General features: G+C 39.9%; 1 protein-coding gene across 10 annotated transcripts in view; it reads left to right on the top strand.

Annotated features, from left to right (window-relative positions):
- Positions 1 to 17273, top strand: part of LOC105669778 (nuclear mitotic apparatus protein 1-like) — a 235651-nt gene extending 218378 nt beyond the window's left edge. For 6 of the 10 annotated variants that reach the window (XM_067346996.1, XM_067346905.1, XM_067361295.1 and 3 more), the window contains 10 exons: positions 1664 to 1754; positions 5715 to 5963; positions 6585 to 6849; positions 7519 to 7975; positions 8401 to 8668; positions 9014 to 9386; positions 9550 to 9836; positions 10111 to 10347; positions 10654 to 10804; positions 13652 to 17273. In XM_067346996.1, coding sequence (XP_067203097.1) covers positions 1664 to 1754; positions 5715 to 5963; positions 6585 to 6849; positions 7519 to 7975; positions 8401 to 8668; positions 9014 to 9386; positions 9550 to 9836; positions 10111 to 10347; positions 10654 to 10804; positions 13652 to 13914 — 2641 coding nt within the window. In that variant the 3' untranslated portion in view covers positions 13915 to 17273. Of the gene's footprint in view, positions 1 to 1663; positions 1755 to 5714; positions 5964 to 6584; positions 6850 to 7518; positions 7976 to 8400; positions 8669 to 9013; positions 9387 to 9549; positions 9837 to 10110; positions 10348 to 10653; positions 10805 to 11889 lie in introns of all 10 variants that reach the window. The other 4 variants (XR_010887826.1, XM_012362895.2, XM_067347033.1 and 1 more) reach the window with 4 other exon arrangements.
- Positions 17274 to 17782: the final 509 nt, after the last annotated feature.

Raw genomic sequence — 17782 nt, 5'->3', positions numbered from 1 at the left:
CGAGTGTTTTTCCGCTTGCAATTCGACGCTGCACGGTACCCCAGAATCATCGTAATCGAATTTGCCGAGCAACAGTTGTAAATCATGAGGACCGGCTTGCCCGTGCCATGTGTTCCGAGCGAAAACAGAGAGAAGTAGAAAGCCGGAGAACAGAGAAAAGAGGCAAGGGAGCGCTACTTGGGGGAGTTACACCCTGCTTTTAGGGTGCAGCAATTGCGAGCGCTACTTCGACGATCGATCGCGCTCTCGCACAGTCTCTCGTATTTCTTCGTCTAATGAAACGATGAATAGTAACGAAACAAGTCCCACGATCTTTCCGAAAATTTTTGCTTAATTCTGTAAAAATATTTAAGTTCAATTTAAAGCAACAATAATTTTAATTAAAAATTTTAAATAATAGGAATAGCATAAATTTATAATAACAGTGAAGTTTTTTACGCAGTTTGTTTTGAATATTCAAGCTATAATAAGAATAGTTTTAGTGCATCAACTAATTTTAAAATACCTCTACCTTATTTTCTTTTTTAATTTACAATGTCGTCAAAATTTTGACGATAATGGAAAGTATAAAAATGATTATTTCATAAATTGTTTACTGTACTAAATTATAATATCATTAATTTTGATTTTGGTATGTTAATACGAGTCTTCAAGCTGTATAATTGAAATAATATTTATGCAAATTATATTAAAAATGTTACATAAAGCAATTTTTTAATTCGTTATATATTTCGTCACATTTTAGTTATCCAATTAGCGAGCGGATCGCGCGATTTTACCGCGCGACTCGTGAATTTATTTTTATTAAATGTCGATGGAGTACAATCGAATTGAAACTTGTAACTGGCTCGAAAGTTACTTCGCCAAGGACATAAGCAAGGATATCTGTCCTGTGGGGGGTTTCTCGATGGGAAGACGGAGGGTGTTGCCAAGCGCTGTGGCAACCTCTCGCTCGGCCTCCCTCGAAAAGCTTAAATCGGCTTCATATCTCAGCCGCGCCCTCGCATCCCTAATCAGATCATTAACCCCGCGGAGCGTTTGCGCATGAAGAAGTGTTCACCAGACAAAAATCTCGATCTTTTGATTTGTGTCTTCGTAAATAATGTAAAATGAGATACGAACTTAACACCCAGGAAATAAAGGCGCCGCGTCAAGAATACGAAATGTATTCGGGAACGGATCTTCGTGAAGGCTAATAACGTTTAAATCTCGAATTTCACGTTCAGAATCGTCATCGTCAGAATCAGAATGGCCAACGAACAAATTTAGTCAGAAATAATCGTTGACTTTTTTTTAATCATACAAGTTGGATATTTTAAGTTCCACAGTTATTTTCTGAATTTAGCATTACGACATCTAGCGATTTTCAACTAAAATTTAAAAAATCTTGCGTGGCGAAGATAAAAATAAATGAATCGCGAGTAAAAAAAGAAGATCTTTACGAGTTTATCTCAGGAGAGGAGAATCACTTTCGTCGAAAGCTAGACTCTTCCGGGCCAAAGCAAGGTCGACGAGAGAGCAAATAAATTTCCCGACAGCACAATGGAAAGCTACCGAGGAGGCTACGAGAATGGTCTCAATGGCTCATTCAATTAGGATCTTTTCAACGAGGATTAAAATCCAAGAGCTTCCTCACGCAGACGGATTTGATTTGTTGTTGCAGGATGGAAGAGTCGTCGCGGAGCCTGCTGCAACAGAAGCATCGGGCCGAACAGCTGAAGCAGGAGAAAACGGCGCTCACGCTTTCCTACGAGGTAAGTAAAACCGTCTGATTCTTGTGAATTGTTAAATAATTTGCTCTACGTTACTTCAAAATTTATTCAAACAATTTTTTACAGTTACAATCAAATTTTATTCAATTACAAATGAAAAATTAAATATAAAAGCTTATCGTAGCGCTTAATTTACGAATATCGCCTAAATAGACGTATCACAGTTTGCCGAAATGTATGATTCAACCTTTCGTACTCATCTAAATCCATCCGTATATCCTGAAATGAAATGCGGCGGACTTATCTGCGAGATTTGTCCCTTCTTTGTCAATCAAATGTCGCGCAGCATGATGCCACATGAAGCGACGGCACACGGACGAGATAATCGACGTTGATCCGCGATCAGACAACAACCGAGTACTTAGGGAATCGGTGCGCACATGTGTCATCGTCGTGGGAGATCGGTTTGCGTGGAAGCCGGAGCGCCGCGGCGATGACAGTCCCGTAAAAGGTTTCCCTTTATCCAATAATACCGTTCTCCTCCACGGCGACGTGCCCTTATTGTATTTCACCAGCGCGAGCGCTCGGTCCGAATTGTCCCGGCCATTGTTACAAGCCCGAATTTTGCTCGGTTCCCATTATTAAACGTCAAGTACCGTCGCCCGGTCACGGCAGCTTTGTCTCGTTTCGCGCACACTGCTTATATCATCAAGGATGAGAGCGGTCTAATTTCTCCATTTCAGCTGCTTTTGTTGAAGATTCATGTGGATCCCTCTTTATTTGAGGAAATTTAGTCCTTTCTGTGAGAAAATAATCTGATTAATTTTTGCCTTGACTGCGTGATGAGTGCACGAGATTTTTCAGGTAAATTAAAGTACGACTGAAATTAAAAATTGAACTTTCTTACATCTTCAAAAATTCATGCAGACTTTTGTAGTTTAAATATTTTTTTCACAATCTATTATTGTTATTCTTTAATCGATGAAAAATGTATCGCTCAGAAAAAGAGCGTTTCTATTTTTTCTCATATTTTTCTCGGCCAACGTAATTTCAAGTCAGCTCTCTGGGGTTCACCGGAGTTTAATACGGTAAATTGCCGCAGTATGCGCGATTTGCGAAGCGATTCCAGAACTGACGCAGCCATTCTGTGCGAAAAAATTGCCGATAAACTCCCGAATAAACGCGCGCTTGCCTCTCGTTTTCCGCAATTCGCGAGTCTCGTAAAGCTCTCGCGGGCGATGATTTTCAGCGTAAAACGCGTATATGCGAGGGCCCCGGCAATAAAGGGAGGGAACAGTAAACGCGGACGTTTACTGCCGATCCTTACAGCACGCGCGTTATCTCGTTCACGGGCGGTTTGCCCCTAAAAGAGTCGTGTACCCTACTGGGTGTCCTCTCTTCCCCCGCAACGACAGTAGCAGCAGGGGGGGGCGAGGGAACGAGCGAGAGAGAATTATATTGCCGTCCTCACGAAATAACGTTTAATATCGATCGTCACTCGATCCCCGGGTTCAATGTCAACCCGCCGCTGCCGCCTGTCAATGACAAGCCGCGCAATCTCTACGAGAAGCGGTGTATAATGTTACGTCTGAATGCACCAGTGTGCCTCCATTGCTGCTCGCGCATCGGTGACTGTCGGCAAAAAATAGCCGATTATATGAAACGACATCGGGGACGCCAAAAATCGAACTGGGGAGATCGTGAAAACTCATTTTTAAATGTCGAGAGAAATCAAGAAAGACGATATGGAAATTAACATCTATTCTTTTATTAATAAATTCCAAATTAGGTAAAAGAGTGGGCCTCGGATTAAAGCTTTTAGATGCTTAATTACTTTGCCACGCGTAAAGCTGAATGTGGTAGGTGAATGAGAATTTCGAGACACCGTGTATCGAAAGGTAACGCGTGTCGGCGAGAATTCGCAGAAGGCAGACGGTCTGCATTTTTACTCACCCCAGGCCGAGGCACGTCAGAAAATCGTTGGTTTCCTCGCTCGGTGAGACGCGGGGGTGTGTTAGCGGGGGCCGACTGTTATAAATCAGACACACGCACCCTCTATTAGCACCCCTGTCCCCGACAGAGGTCTCCGCGGCCCTAATTCAACGTTAAACGCCTTTCTGCTAATAACGGCCGGTTATTATTACCGCACCCGAGTCGCGAAAAGCTCGTGGTTGCCGGTAAACAATGCAAGTCCGATCGGTCTCGTCGGAACTTTTCCAATTCCTTTCTCGCTATGAACTCGCTGCGTCGTTTAAAAGCCCGAGTCCGGATTCAAGGCAAACAGCAAATAAGAGAGGCGAGCCGTCACGAATCGGACCGCAACATAATTACTTCCGTTTGAGAATGAAAGTAAGGAAGCCCGCCGCAGTAGCGGGCTAAGGTTTCTAAAGATTCTAAAGGCAAACCGAAACTTTATTCGATGATACTAAAAACTGAACACTTAACAATTCTACAATTTACAAAAGCAAATATGAATAATAAGAATATTTTAAAAATTTGGAGACTGATAATTAGTGTTTAGAAAATATTTTCAAATGTAATGCAATGTGTAAAAAATATTTTTTTGACACATTATTTTCAAGAATAAAACTAAAAAGAGTAGAAAGTAAAAAATAGATTCGCTATAATTAAATTTTTATGTATGTTTCCTATTTATATATAGAAGCAGCTTAATGAGATAATTTTTTAAATATAACTTCTAGTAATTAATAGAATTGAAAAAGAAATAGTGTTTTTTTAAGGGTTCTTAAATAAGTGTTTCGTGCATTTGCGTAAGAATTACGTGCATTTCCGTCACTGCAACTCGGATGTTCTCCACGTGTATTCTCGTGAACGGGTAATTTAAGAGGCAAATGGCAATCATCACGAGTGCGACAACGTAATTACTACCATTTAAGAATGAGAATAAGAAATATAGTCGGATGTTTCAGGTATGTTAAGGATGGATAATTTAAGAACGATTCCCTTGTTCCGTTCTATAAATGAAAGATGATTGCGGAAATATGCTGTCTGCGACATTTAAATCTCCGATTCTCGACCGACCGATTTCTCTTCTTTTTTTAAATAATGACCGATTCGATATTTAATACTCAGGAGCCAAGAAAAAAGTGAGCAAGAGAGTCACTTTAGCTTGATGGGATCGAACAATCCATTAGCGCTTAATTTTAACGACCACCGGGAATTGAGCTCTAACGCATGTTATAACGCATAGGATATTTATGGAGCACTCCTGGCCTTCGTTGGTCCGCAATTTTTTACTTTCACGTCGAGTTAAGATCGAGATTATGATCGCGAATGTGCTTTAAATAGGATTAGAACTACGCTGAATACACGCTAAAAGTGCTCGTCGGGCAATAATTTACGCCTCGCATTTTATTATCGAAAATTACGTTAAACATTAAAAATTAAAATGGATGAGTTTTCAATTGTCTTTATATTAAATAATTGTAATATTTATTTGATTAAAGCTAATATATATATAATAGAATATTAAATAACTATTATATTATAATAATATTTGTAATAGAATTTCCGAATTGTGTGAGCTTTTAAAAATGATACTTTGAAACTGTAATTTGATTTTCTAGATTAATTTTAGCTGCTGTTTACTTTAATAATACATTCGGCTTTATAATTAATGTTATGTTTAATGTTTCAAACGAAATAGTTGAATATATACAACATAAATTTGTTATAATAATTATTACATTATACGTTAATAGAGTAATAATAATTATCTGGTACTATAACAATAATTATCCTGCATTTGTTACATGTCCTAATTAGAGACGCTACTATTAATTTTCAGACTCACAACAGCCGCGATAATTTCCGCTTTCGCCGTTATAACAAAACGGATTACGCTAATCGCTATATTATTACAGTCACGTTAATAAAATATTATTAACGGCGAGAACTCGGCGTCGTTAGCGCATCTCGTAATCAGAGGCGGGTAAAATAATTTCTGCAATCGTACAAGTGTCGCGCGTTCTTTTTTTCCAGGCACGCGTGCACCAGTACCAAACGCAGATATCGAAGCTGCAGCTGGAGAACGAGTCGATGCGAGGTCAGCTGCGCGGTCTGGAGGCAGCATGCGCCGGTGAAGTGCACGCCGCGCTGGTGGCACGGCTGGCGACCCTGGAAACGGAACACGCGACTCTGGCGCGGGACGCCGACGCTCAGCGTCGGCAGTACGAGCGGTGTCTGGACGACGTCGCCAACCAGGTGGTCCGCGCTCTCCTATCCCAAAAGGTTCATCGCTATGCTCTCGTTACCACACCTCCTTTTCTGTCTTTCTCTCTTCATGTCTCTTCTCGTCTAACATCCTCTCCGGGTCCGCAGCTGCTGCAACGAAGACGCGTACTCTGTGACGAAGACTACAACATATCAGGATGCTGGAAAACTATACTTGAAATTGTTTTAATAATTTAGAATGAAGAATGCAAAAATTTCTATAATATAAGTCAGATTTTTTCAGAGTTAATTATATTTTTTTTGCGAATTGAGAGCAGATACCTTATTTAATTTGAGATAGATTTATTTAAACATAAATTGACGTCGGAAGAAAAATTGTCTTGCCTGAAGAATTTATGAGCAAAATTTCTACATATGGTTTTATAGCATCCTATAAAAATGTTTTGGTAAACAAAAAAATCTTTATTCGGGAATATTGATTCTTTGAAGATTCGCAAAGATAAAAAATTTGAATAGCGAAAAATACATTTTTCTAAATCGATTTTAAGCGCCTCGAAATCTTGAAAGAATTAATCAGCCTACACGCTAACACGCTTTTCCTCACCCGCTAATGCGCTTCTTAAACAACGAAGATCACATTAGATAAGTGTACTGATGGCCAATGGGCTGACTCTTCAGGGTCTCAGGGAGGAAATAGGCGCGCTGCAGAGACGTATACGAGAGCTTGAGGCTCAGAACCGAGCGCTATCGGGAATCCTGGCGCAGGCTGCCAGTCCTGGAAGCCCGACCGAACTGATCCAGGGAATCCTCGAGGCCGGCCCGGCTGCTCTAGTCGCCGCTTTGGGCCTGGACCCTTCCTGGGTCCCTCTCTCAAGGCCGCGTTCCCTCAACTTGCAGATACCCGTGATGGCGAGCACCAAGTGTCGACGTAGCAGACCTCTTGGTACTAAACATCTTTCACTATGATTGACGCGTTTATCATGCATGGTAAAATCAAGAATGATTAAAATAGATGTAATTAAATTATAGATAAAGCTAGACATTTTATGTATCAAATGTGTGACTGAAAATATATTTAAATAAAATTCAATTAATTCGTGCCCAATTATATTTAGTCCCCTCGATAGAACAATCTAGAACTCTAAATATATCAAATTTAATATTTTCAAATATCCGTAACGTTAAATAAAATTGCATTTAATTTTACACTCAACATCGAATTTTTATTAAATTTTATTACGTTACTCTTTCTGATCTTAGTTCCGTGTTTTAATAAAATACATTTTGATATCAGAATTTTTATATTAATAGTCGCAATTATAAACTTTGTATTTTTATAAATTTATTATATGACCTTATATTCTGGAGTCTACATATGCTTAATTCAATTTGCAATACAAAAAAATCAAAAATTTATACACTAGACTGCTGATTTCGAAACAATTTTAGTTTTCTAAATTCTAAAACTTTTCGTTCTTGAAATATCGATATTCCATTTGTACGCTTGATAATGCTTGTATAATCAATAAAATATAATACAACGCAATGCAATATAAGAAGACATTGCGACACGGATCTTCTTCAGAATTGTTTGATTGAATCGCGTTTGCAGCGCAAAAACCGTCGGAGGAGGAGGGCAGCGAGAGCCCGGAGAGCGGCAATCGCGACGAGGGCTACTCGACTATGTCGAGCGACGTTCAGTGCGAGGGCACGCGGCAGGAGCCGTCCGCGCGCGGCCTCGAGGACCTGAAGGAGGCCACCGACGAGACCGAGGCCGACGTGTCGCCGGACGCGCGGCTCGTCGCCCTCGACGCCGGCGATCCGGACGTTCTCTTTCTACCTCTGAATCTCACCGTGGGCATCAATCCGCGCCACAGCTATCCGCCGACCAAGGACCTGCTGCCCTATCAGCACGTGATGCGCAGCTTCTCCGACAGCCACCTCTGCCTCAAACTCACCACCACCACCAATTTCACGCCGTACAAGCTCCCCAGCCCCATGGGCTCGTCCTCCCTACTGCTGGTGGAGGAGGAGGGCTGGGACGCCGAGTATGTGCAACAATGGCTCAGGTTGGTTCTATCATTCACATGTTTCAATAGGCGATTTAATGCTGGATTATGAAAGCTTGATTAGGCAAGTGTTCGAGTGGAATAACAGTGTGTCCCGTTGATATAAATTTTCCTTTCATCAATGTTATTGATTTTTTTTTTGAGAATATTTATCAACAATTTTATCAAGTTGTATGTGCATCGCTTCCATGCTCGGCTAAATTAAATAATATACTTTATTGAATTTAATAAATAGTTAAATTATTAGAATTTATGTTCCGAAGTATTTTATGCGCGCATTCGCTCTGCAGTTGCGTGTCTGACGACACCAATGCAATTGGAAGGAACAAAGAACCGTATTCTCGCTAAAGCCCATAGATTGCTGATACGTGCGACCGAAACGTGAAACTGCACTGAAACTGATTAGCTCTCCGTATGGGTTTCAGGCTTGACGACAGTCGGAGCGCGCAGCAGCATCGAGACCTGCTCGAATTGGAGTACGACAGAACAGAGCTGGAGGATTGGAGTTTCTCCCTGTCCACGGAGGATCTTGTGCAAAATGAATCCGCAATGTGGAAGGAGCAACCGGCCACTACAAACACGCCGGCTCTGCCGGCAATCAAGGAGCATAATCTCCTGGAATTGGAGGAGGACGCGAACGAGTGTCTGTGGAACGGCGCGAGTTATCTCGCCGATAGGGCTGGGGGAGAGCTGGTATGTTTGTTGATTGCACACGACATCGATTGATGTTCGCCTAATCAGAATAAAAATGTCACTTACGCGATGGGTTCAATTCAAATTCCGATTCATTCTAATGGATGTAAATACGCGTACTAAAGCAGTTTTAAACTTGGAAGTTTATTGCATTCAAATTAATTCATTGAAGTCTCCTCGAGAAATTAGACTCATTCTTTTCGATTTGCAATTATTTGAGTATCGATATTTGTTTTAACGTCCTAAATTGTCAATTAAATAATTATTCGCTTATCTAATTTGCTTAATTATCAAACCATTGATTTAATTGTAATTATTGTTATACTAATTGTTATATATTTTCAGGTTGCGCTTTTAATGGACGCGAGAGCGAACGGACCTTGGCCATACGCCTCGAGTCCCGGTGCGTCCTGGAGCAGTGAGGAAGGAGCCTTGGAGAATTCAAGCAAACGCTCATCGGCGGCGCTTTCTGGCTGCAGTGACGATCCCGACACTCCGTCGATCGGCACTGATTTTACCAGAGACTTTTACCGGCTGGTGAAATTTGAAAGTACCAAGAGTCTGGCCAGTACGTCGTCCAGGAGCGGTAGACCGCCGCCGGACAGGGAACAGGCGCTTCAAAGTGTCCTGTCCTTCATCGCCGAACAGCAGATGTACCTCGCGGAGTTACCGAACAATCCCGTGGAACCGCACAACGTTGTGTCTCACTCGACCGAAGGTTGGCGCTGATTATGATTATCATTTTACGCTATTTATTTTTCCTCCAAATTATCACTAATTATAATAAAGAAAATGACAATCATAAATAATTTTATGGAAAAATAGCAATAAAAAGGATTTAAAACGATAGAAAATATTCAACAATATCGTAATACTTGCAGAAGTGAGCTCTAGTAAAAGTGATTCTGCGGGAGAGACAAAGATCATGGAGATGGAAGAGTCGTCTGCTCAGGAAAGCGGCGGCAATGCCGGAAACGCGATCGAAACGACCAGCAACGACGAGCTACTCGATCAGATACAGGTGCCACCGTTAGCGCCCGAAGAAAGGATTGTGAGTGCCGTGTCGTGTAACGGCGGTATCTCGTACACGACAGTGGCGCCGTCGGAATTGGGCGCTGTTCCCGAAGAAGACGAAGAAGCCGCGACTTCGTCTACGCCTAGTACAGTTGTAAGTTTTTACTCTCAAGTTTGCACAGAAGGAAAAGAAGAAGTCAATTATGCGATATATATCTTTCTCGATTGAAGAAATAGTTTTCTGATTAAAGGAAAATCTTGCTAATAATCTTGGTTGATTGATTTGGTATCGATTATCAAAATAATATTTAAAAATAGCATGATGATAAATATAATATGTACGAAGAGATATCAATTTTACGTTTATAATAAAACATTTATAATCCACTGCGTCATTCGTACGCCTTGCTATAATATCGATTGCACAGGTCAGCCCGGCGCGAGCAAGCCTTCTCGTGGAGGGAAGGGATCGAACATTGAGCTTCCACGAGCGCGCCACGTCCAAGGACGTTATAGATGAACTGAATCGTATGATTCGTAAGGGCGAGGATACTGCTGTCAGTAATAACGATGCGCAAGTAGCGCTGGAAAAATTGGATCTCGCTTGCTGCTGTCCGACAGGATGGGTTCACGTTGAACGTGATATTGACTTCACCGACCCCAAGGTAAGCTGTTTGTCGAAATACTACATCTGAACTTATGATTACTAAATTTTAAACAACAGTACAAGTAACTCGAAGAATAATTCGATAGAGCGTTTCATCAATTTGCAGATATAAAAATTTGAATTATTAATTGCTAAAAAAATTATTTGCACAATAAAATGTGCATAATGTTGAACAACATCGAGGAAAAATAATTCTTAAAATAGCTGTGAACAAAAATATTGAGAACACTGAGAAAATCGTTTTACTTTATTGTCACTGTTTTTATTTGCCTTTATCGAGAATAAATGCTACGCTTCCGTTTAGGCCAGAGCCAATCTCTTAGATGTGATGTTAGCAAGCAGCGAAAGTTCCTCGGCGACATCGAGTAGCGGCTCAGCGGGCAGTGATTCAGGGGATGAACCACCTGATTACCGCCATTTGCACAGATTACACCGGTACCGACGACAAAAGAAAGGTATCTATTCGGTAGACACTTTTGCCGTGCCGTTTTTCGCGCATCACCATTCACCACCTTCTCGTCAGACGTATAACTTGAGCGCGGGCTTAAAGTTTCTATCACTCTCAACGTCTAACCTTTGCTAACATTTTCTATCAGTAACCATTCAATCTCTCATGCTTTTCTTTTAAAATTGTATTACTATACAAAATTTACTAATCAATTAATATTGTGGTGTGAAAGAAGCTTTGCAGCTGAAGTATTTGATTAACAAAGACCCAGTGTTGGATGTCTATGCATTGTTCACGTACAGAATATCTGAATTGTTATTTTATATTTAATTTAATCGATAGAGAAAGTAAAAAGGTGCCGCCAGTTTTAGATTATATAAGTTTTAGTTCAGCATCCAATTTTAATGACACTAGAATATTGCGTGCTAGATTCTAGACCTGTACATTAATGTACATTTTTTTTTTTATACTTAGAATCTTATAACATATCATTTGATAGGCCTGGAATTTCACTGTGATGCATTGAAATCTTATATTTCAAAGAAAGAAATGATCTAGAATGTTAAAATATACATTTTATTCATTCTATGCCTTAGAGTCTTACATCGTATCGATATGAATGAATGAATAAAATGTAAAAGGAGCAACAATGAAAATTAATGATGCTTCAAACTTTGACTTTATATACTTTATTCACAAAATTATTTTATCATTATTATATAAAGAAATACCATGTGCGCGAGATAACAGTTCAGGTATTCTATTCATGTATAGTCATTCAATACTAGAAGACAAATTTGACGACGCTTTTGAGAATCGGGTGGTGTGTGAACAGCGCTTGCTATCATAAGCTTAAGACGGCAACACATCTACATTTTTTACAACATGTTTACAACACCTTGCCACAGTTGACGTTACATTAAAAAACCGATGTCGCACATCACACCACGCACTCGTTTGAGCGGCTTTTCTGCCTACTCCGACACTGGCAATTAACACAGTAACAAATCACAATACTGCCGGCATCACTATTTACGCTCGCGCCTAGTAGCCTTTTCGCTGTACATAGCCTTTTCCATATTTTCTGTTCAGATGGTAGCTCCTACGCGGTGTGCTTTGATTGTCACAAGAAAAGCTACGTAGTTCGGCTTAGTGACGATCAGTTTCTATAAGCGACATGACCAATTGGGAGGAATACATTGCCGCGCCGGGGAATCTATTTCGGCCTGAACTGAACCACGTGTACGCCCACAACGGACTTACCTATTGGTTTACACTAACAGAATTATTAACCGGCGGAGAAACGTTCCTGGCGTAAACGCCTTCGCGCAATTCCATCTCTCTGTCTCTGTTTGTATATATTTGCGCGACCCATTTGGCACCTATACTGCCGTCCGAAAGTCTTGGGACGAGGGTACACAAAGGCCAATTAAGTGTGAGGCTTATTGTTCATAACGTATAATCAAATGGCAAAGAGGGGAATGATCGTGTAATCAAATCTAGTGCAATTATCAGTCAAATATATCATCTAGTTTTATGGATAGTCGGAGATATATAATTATCTATCTACAACAGCAAAATGCAAAACATCCAAAGACTTTTAGACGAGAGTGCAAATTGATATATACATATTACGTATATGATTTAGCATCTTTCCTAGATAAAAGACGTGTAATTAACTGTGCAATATATAAAGCTGCAAATATGAATATTGTGTAGATATCGCGTGCTAAAATGCAACAGTTGTCCACGTGGAATTGCGTCAGGGTAAATCGAAAGTAGTTACTTTCTCTCTCATTGTACTGTGAGTGAATCGACAATTTCCAAATTTCATTGGCATGTGCAAGACCGTTTGAGCACCTTTCATCTTCACTTCCTTCATCCTCGCTTCATTTCATCGCCTGCTTGTGTTTGATCATTAACCACGCCATACTGTCATTCTTCATTTCGGAGTGCGCTAAGTAAAATCTACTAGATTTCTTTTTTCGCCTCATAGAAATAACATCTAATTGTACGATTCTATTTGATTTCATCATTCGATCATTATTCTCGAATATCATGGCATAAATTGTATACCAAAGAAAATGCGTGCAATACGTCCGACAAATAATTTTGTCAGAGACATTTTGGATGTAAATTTTTCAGAATCGAATTTTCTAAAAGTTTTTTCAGCAATATAATATATAAAATAATATAATTATATTTTCTAATATTTCTATTTTTAATGAATTAATTCTCACCAATAGTTAGTCACTTTTATATCTCAATCTAAAGTCAGAGCTTAAAGTCAAGGCCAAAATGTAGAAATAAAATATACACAACTTTTGCCTAACCGTGTGTGAATAGCTGCGATAAAATATCTTCAAACAAATATAATAAATCCAATTAACGCGCGTACGATAATTTTATTTGTCTGACGTACACCGCGCATCGCTCGGTCATGCACCCGCCAAGTGTCTAAATTTCAAAGCAAATAAATAAAAGTCCGCGGAGAAGAGAGGTGTAACCGGTACGGTGAGACGACGGATAGAAAAGCGGAGAGGCGATAGGCAATACCGACGAATAATGGAGACGTGAGAGAAAGGGAGAGAGAGAGAGAGAGAGAGAGAGAGAGAGAGAGAGAGAGAAAGAAAGGGAGAGAGAGAGAGAAAGAAAGGGAGAGAAAGAGGAGGATAGGGTGAGAGGGAGAGAGAGGGAGATGTGAATACGTGAGAGTGCTAAGCCGAGCTACTCTGTGTCTGCTAGAGCCGGTATAGAGAAGAGAGAAAGAGAAAGAGCGCAAAATCGAGTCGATCGAGTGAAGTCTGAGAGCAGCATCTGTTGACCCGCTGCTGTGTGCCCTTGGTTTCTTCAGCGTCGGCGGCCCAGGCGCACCGCGTCCTCCGGCTGCCGTCCACCTGGGGCTCGTCCCGGCCGTCGATCATCGGCCGCGGCGACGACTTCTTCGTACGCTACGGGGACAAGGAGCGCGAGGCGGTGGCCTCCTTCGACTTCCTCGACGAGTTCGTCGCGGCGGCGCCCTCGCCCTCGTTCGGCTCGGACGGCAGCCCCCTCGACCCGGACGACATGCCGTCCATCGATCTCGACAGCGACATCATGAAGCTTTCGCCCCTCTAGGAACGACCACGAGACGGCGGCGGCGTCGGCGGCGACGTCGGCGGTGGCAACTGATTCCGTAGAATACGCGATTTACGGGTTATGCGAGCCCTTCCCGGCTGGTGAAACAGTGCGATATCTTGATCCTTTGGATGAGAGAAAGTGTTTTTAAAAATTACACTTGTTTCAATAAGAACGAAGATTGTAGTTTTGAATCATTGTTCTTTAAAGTCCGGAAGGCGATAGATGAAATTGTGTATAATAAGTTGCAAAATTTATTTCTTCTGTTCTTCACTTTTAGTTTCAATGACAATTTTTAATAGCTAAAGGATCAAGAAACTTTTCTTAACGATTGGCCTTACGCTGGCTATGCATTGAATATGCAGGAAACATTTTGCAATTTAGAAGTAACCGATTTTATATCTTTCAAAAATATGTTGTGATAGTCACATTTTTATATCCTTTCTTATATATTTCTTATATATTCTGACTGCAAAGTAAGGCGTAATAAGACTTTTTAGTAGAAGAAGGTCTCGTCGAGATCTCAAGTTGCATGTAAGTTTCACGTTACGCGCCTAACGCGGCTTGTGGTGTGCGCTGGGAAGAGGCTCGCAAATCCATTAAATGCGACATAAGTCTCAATTGTTTTCCCAAACAATTTTCAATCGCCAATTAGAGCAAATCAAAATAAAGCACCCGATCGTATTTAACACGGTAAAAAGTAACACGGTGAATAACTATTTAGCAACCAATGTACTATTCTTTCGTCATCAAAGATAGATTATTTTACAGACATCAATGTCGCTCATTAATCCTTCACGACGAGCAAGAACGGTTTATACATTATCCTACAATGTCCTCAACGTCACGGTTCGAGTTTCAGAATTTCACGGTTCTTTTATCACAAAGTAGTCGAGAAACTCGAAGCGTTGCGTGAGATAGATATATAGTTTGAGACAAGAGTCCATCTTGTCTTCTTTCTCTGCGAGCTTCCTCTTACTCGAGTTGTAAGTGACGCACTGTGGTACAGTCGAAGACAAACAAAAGTAAATCCAGATTGGATCTCACCTGATTCCCGATTTAGGCTGCTTTCTAACTGATTCAACCTAAATCAAGCCAAGTGGAACGACCTTTGTAACTGCTTAAAATGATGCAAATATATAAATTTTGAGTTATATTTGCGCTGTACTTCGGTGCGTTAAACAAAAGGGATCTACTAATGGGTACGTGCGGATAAATATTCATTAGTCAAAGAATTAGAATAAGGATATGTAAGCTGTAGTTGATCTGTGACACTAAGTAACATGTACGACGGGGCATGAATTCGTCACGATTGGGAAACTCTCGCTGCGTAATAAACGCACACTGGCGACACAATAGACATAGCTCATCTTTTTAATATTTCGGGTACGAAATATTTCTACGTCGCGGTTGTCACAAAAGAATTTCTGATAATTGGAAAATTATTGACAATTGTTTCTTTCCAAATACTTTGAATCCGTCAAAAATGATATATTTATAATTAAGTATTTCTTTCGACTGATTAAAGGATGTGTTGCGATAAAACAAAGATCCAATTTTTGGAGACTTAAATTTCATTCAATAATCAGGATTTTGAAAGGTCAAAATTGAAAATTGCGATAAATTCCATGAATTTAATATCTACGAAACAAAATATGAGTCAGATATTTGATATTAAATTATCAATTTTTGTTATCGAAAGAAACTTCTCGCATGTCGCGGCGCGGTCACTTTATAAAATGAGCATAGAGAGTAGATTAAGAGGTACTCGTCGATTTTCTATGAATCTAGATATTTTATACTCCTCCACCCCTTCAATCCTGTCATCAATCGTCAATGAGCGTCAAAAACTGCGTAAATAGTTAATCGATAATTTGGTCCACGCGCGACGAACTATTTTCTTCTGTCCTTAGAAGTAAGAACGTAATGGAGCCTGTACATTTCGCTTCCGAACTTTGTAATATACCTAATATAGTGAGAGTGAGAGTGAGAAAGGGACGATTTATGCGTAGAAAAGTAACAAAATCGACGAAGTGATTGAATACTTTGTTGTGCGAATGAAAGATAGGACGACACTTCAGTGTGATTTGTACGAAATTTATCGCTCCGAGACGAGCGGACTTCTGAGTAACGTGTTTTGGTCGAGTTGTAGGCGTAATATCATTAGCGTATGTAAGCTTAGGGTAACGAGTCGATAGCGATCGAGAGATTTTACACGTAGCTGTATACCCGCATACAGGAGTACGAAGAATTCAATATTTGAGACGGAGAGGCTGCACGGACGTAGAAAGTTGTCCTGCGTTTGCTCGCATTGCTGCTGTTCTAGTCAAGCAAGTGAGACGATGAATCTTCAATCTCGAGTCTGATCGCGTTTATCAATCCTTACATTGCATCGCTGTACCCTTCTTACTTGTCGCTAGAAAAATATTTGAATCATTCTTAAAAGATTTATTTAACACTCGAAATCTCAGGCAATCTCGCGGGCTTTTTAGAAACATTTTGTTTCCCGATATTTTTTATTCGAAAATCTAATTTTAAGAATTGTAATATTTTAATAACGATCCTTGTGATACATTAATATTTTATATGATCACGATCGTAGGCGAAATAGGATAAATACGAAACAAATATTATTATTATTAAATAATAATATGGATCTGTAAACGATGTGAAAATCATGTTAACAATCATGTAAAATAAGACGGCATTTTCTAATTTATTATATCACCATGCCGTGTAGGATTAATTAATTTTAATTGGCGTTTTTAATGTGAAAAATTATTTCCGCCGTCGTTACGATAATTTCAATTTCGAGAGATCATAATTTATTTCGCATATTTATTTTAACGACACGCATAGCCGGTTGCGAAGGAGAGAAACTCCTTTTCCAAGAAAACAACTTTCGTCCTGCAGCCTGAAAATAATAGACTAATGACATAGCTTTAAGATATTTGTAAGTTCTATGGGGACAGGCGCGTGTCCCTGATCTTTATTCCCGGTCGGAGTAGCGGCGAAGTCAAACGATAATTGCGCGAAGCGAGACTTTGCTGAACGACGGTGTACATAGGATGTATCATAGCTCAACGCAAATGTAAGTTATCCTCTCTTGAACTTAATAAATAACGACAATATATGAAGGCAAAAAAAAAACCACTTGTAACCGATTGTTGTTATTTACGTTTAATTTATTAATGTACAGAGGTGCGTACATAATTTCGCCTCGCAGCAAGCAACAGCAATGGTACGCGTACGTGAGCTGTGTCGAAATAAGCGAACGAAATAATCAAACATGACGCACGCGATAACGGTCCAGTAATGTCACGTAATATCTACAGAATAAATGACGAATGAAACCGCAAGTGATTTGGATAATTATTTCTACTTTCTCTGCCAGGTCCAGTTTGCTGTTTTCTATCGAAACACGTTCTTTGATATACGTGATTCTCCAGCCTTATTTTATCCTCTTCATAAACTCTGATTACTCTATTTATGTCAACTACAATGTTGACTAAGAGACATAAAAATACTTATTATATTCATGTCATCTAAAAATTACACTTTAACATAAATACTTAACTCAGTGCTGTTCGTAGCGTTTTATTTTTTTTTTACCATAGCATTTTCGACATCAAAATACGAGAAATTGACGAAAAAATTGAGTGTCAACGCTGCACTACAACTGCAACATCGTTGAACGCATTGAAATATTTTTCCTCTACGAATATGCTATTACGATAAGAACTAAAGTTTAGAATCAAGTATTGATTCTCTGTTAAGATTAATTAAAATTAGAGGGATGTTTTATTTATCGCAAACTAACGCATAACAGTAATCAACAAGTAATCAACAGTAAGGAGAAAAATACACT

This window comes from Linepithema humile, chromosome 1 (assembly GCF_040581485.1).
Source record: "Linepithema humile isolate Giens D197 chromosome 1, Lhum_UNIL_v1.0, whole genome shotgun sequence".
Lineage (NCBI taxonomy): Eukaryota > Metazoa > Arthropoda > Insecta > Hymenoptera > Formicidae > Linepithema > Linepithema humile.
The sequence above is the reverse complement of the archived record's forward strand: the minus strand, read 5'-3'. Positions and strand labels throughout refer to the sequence as shown.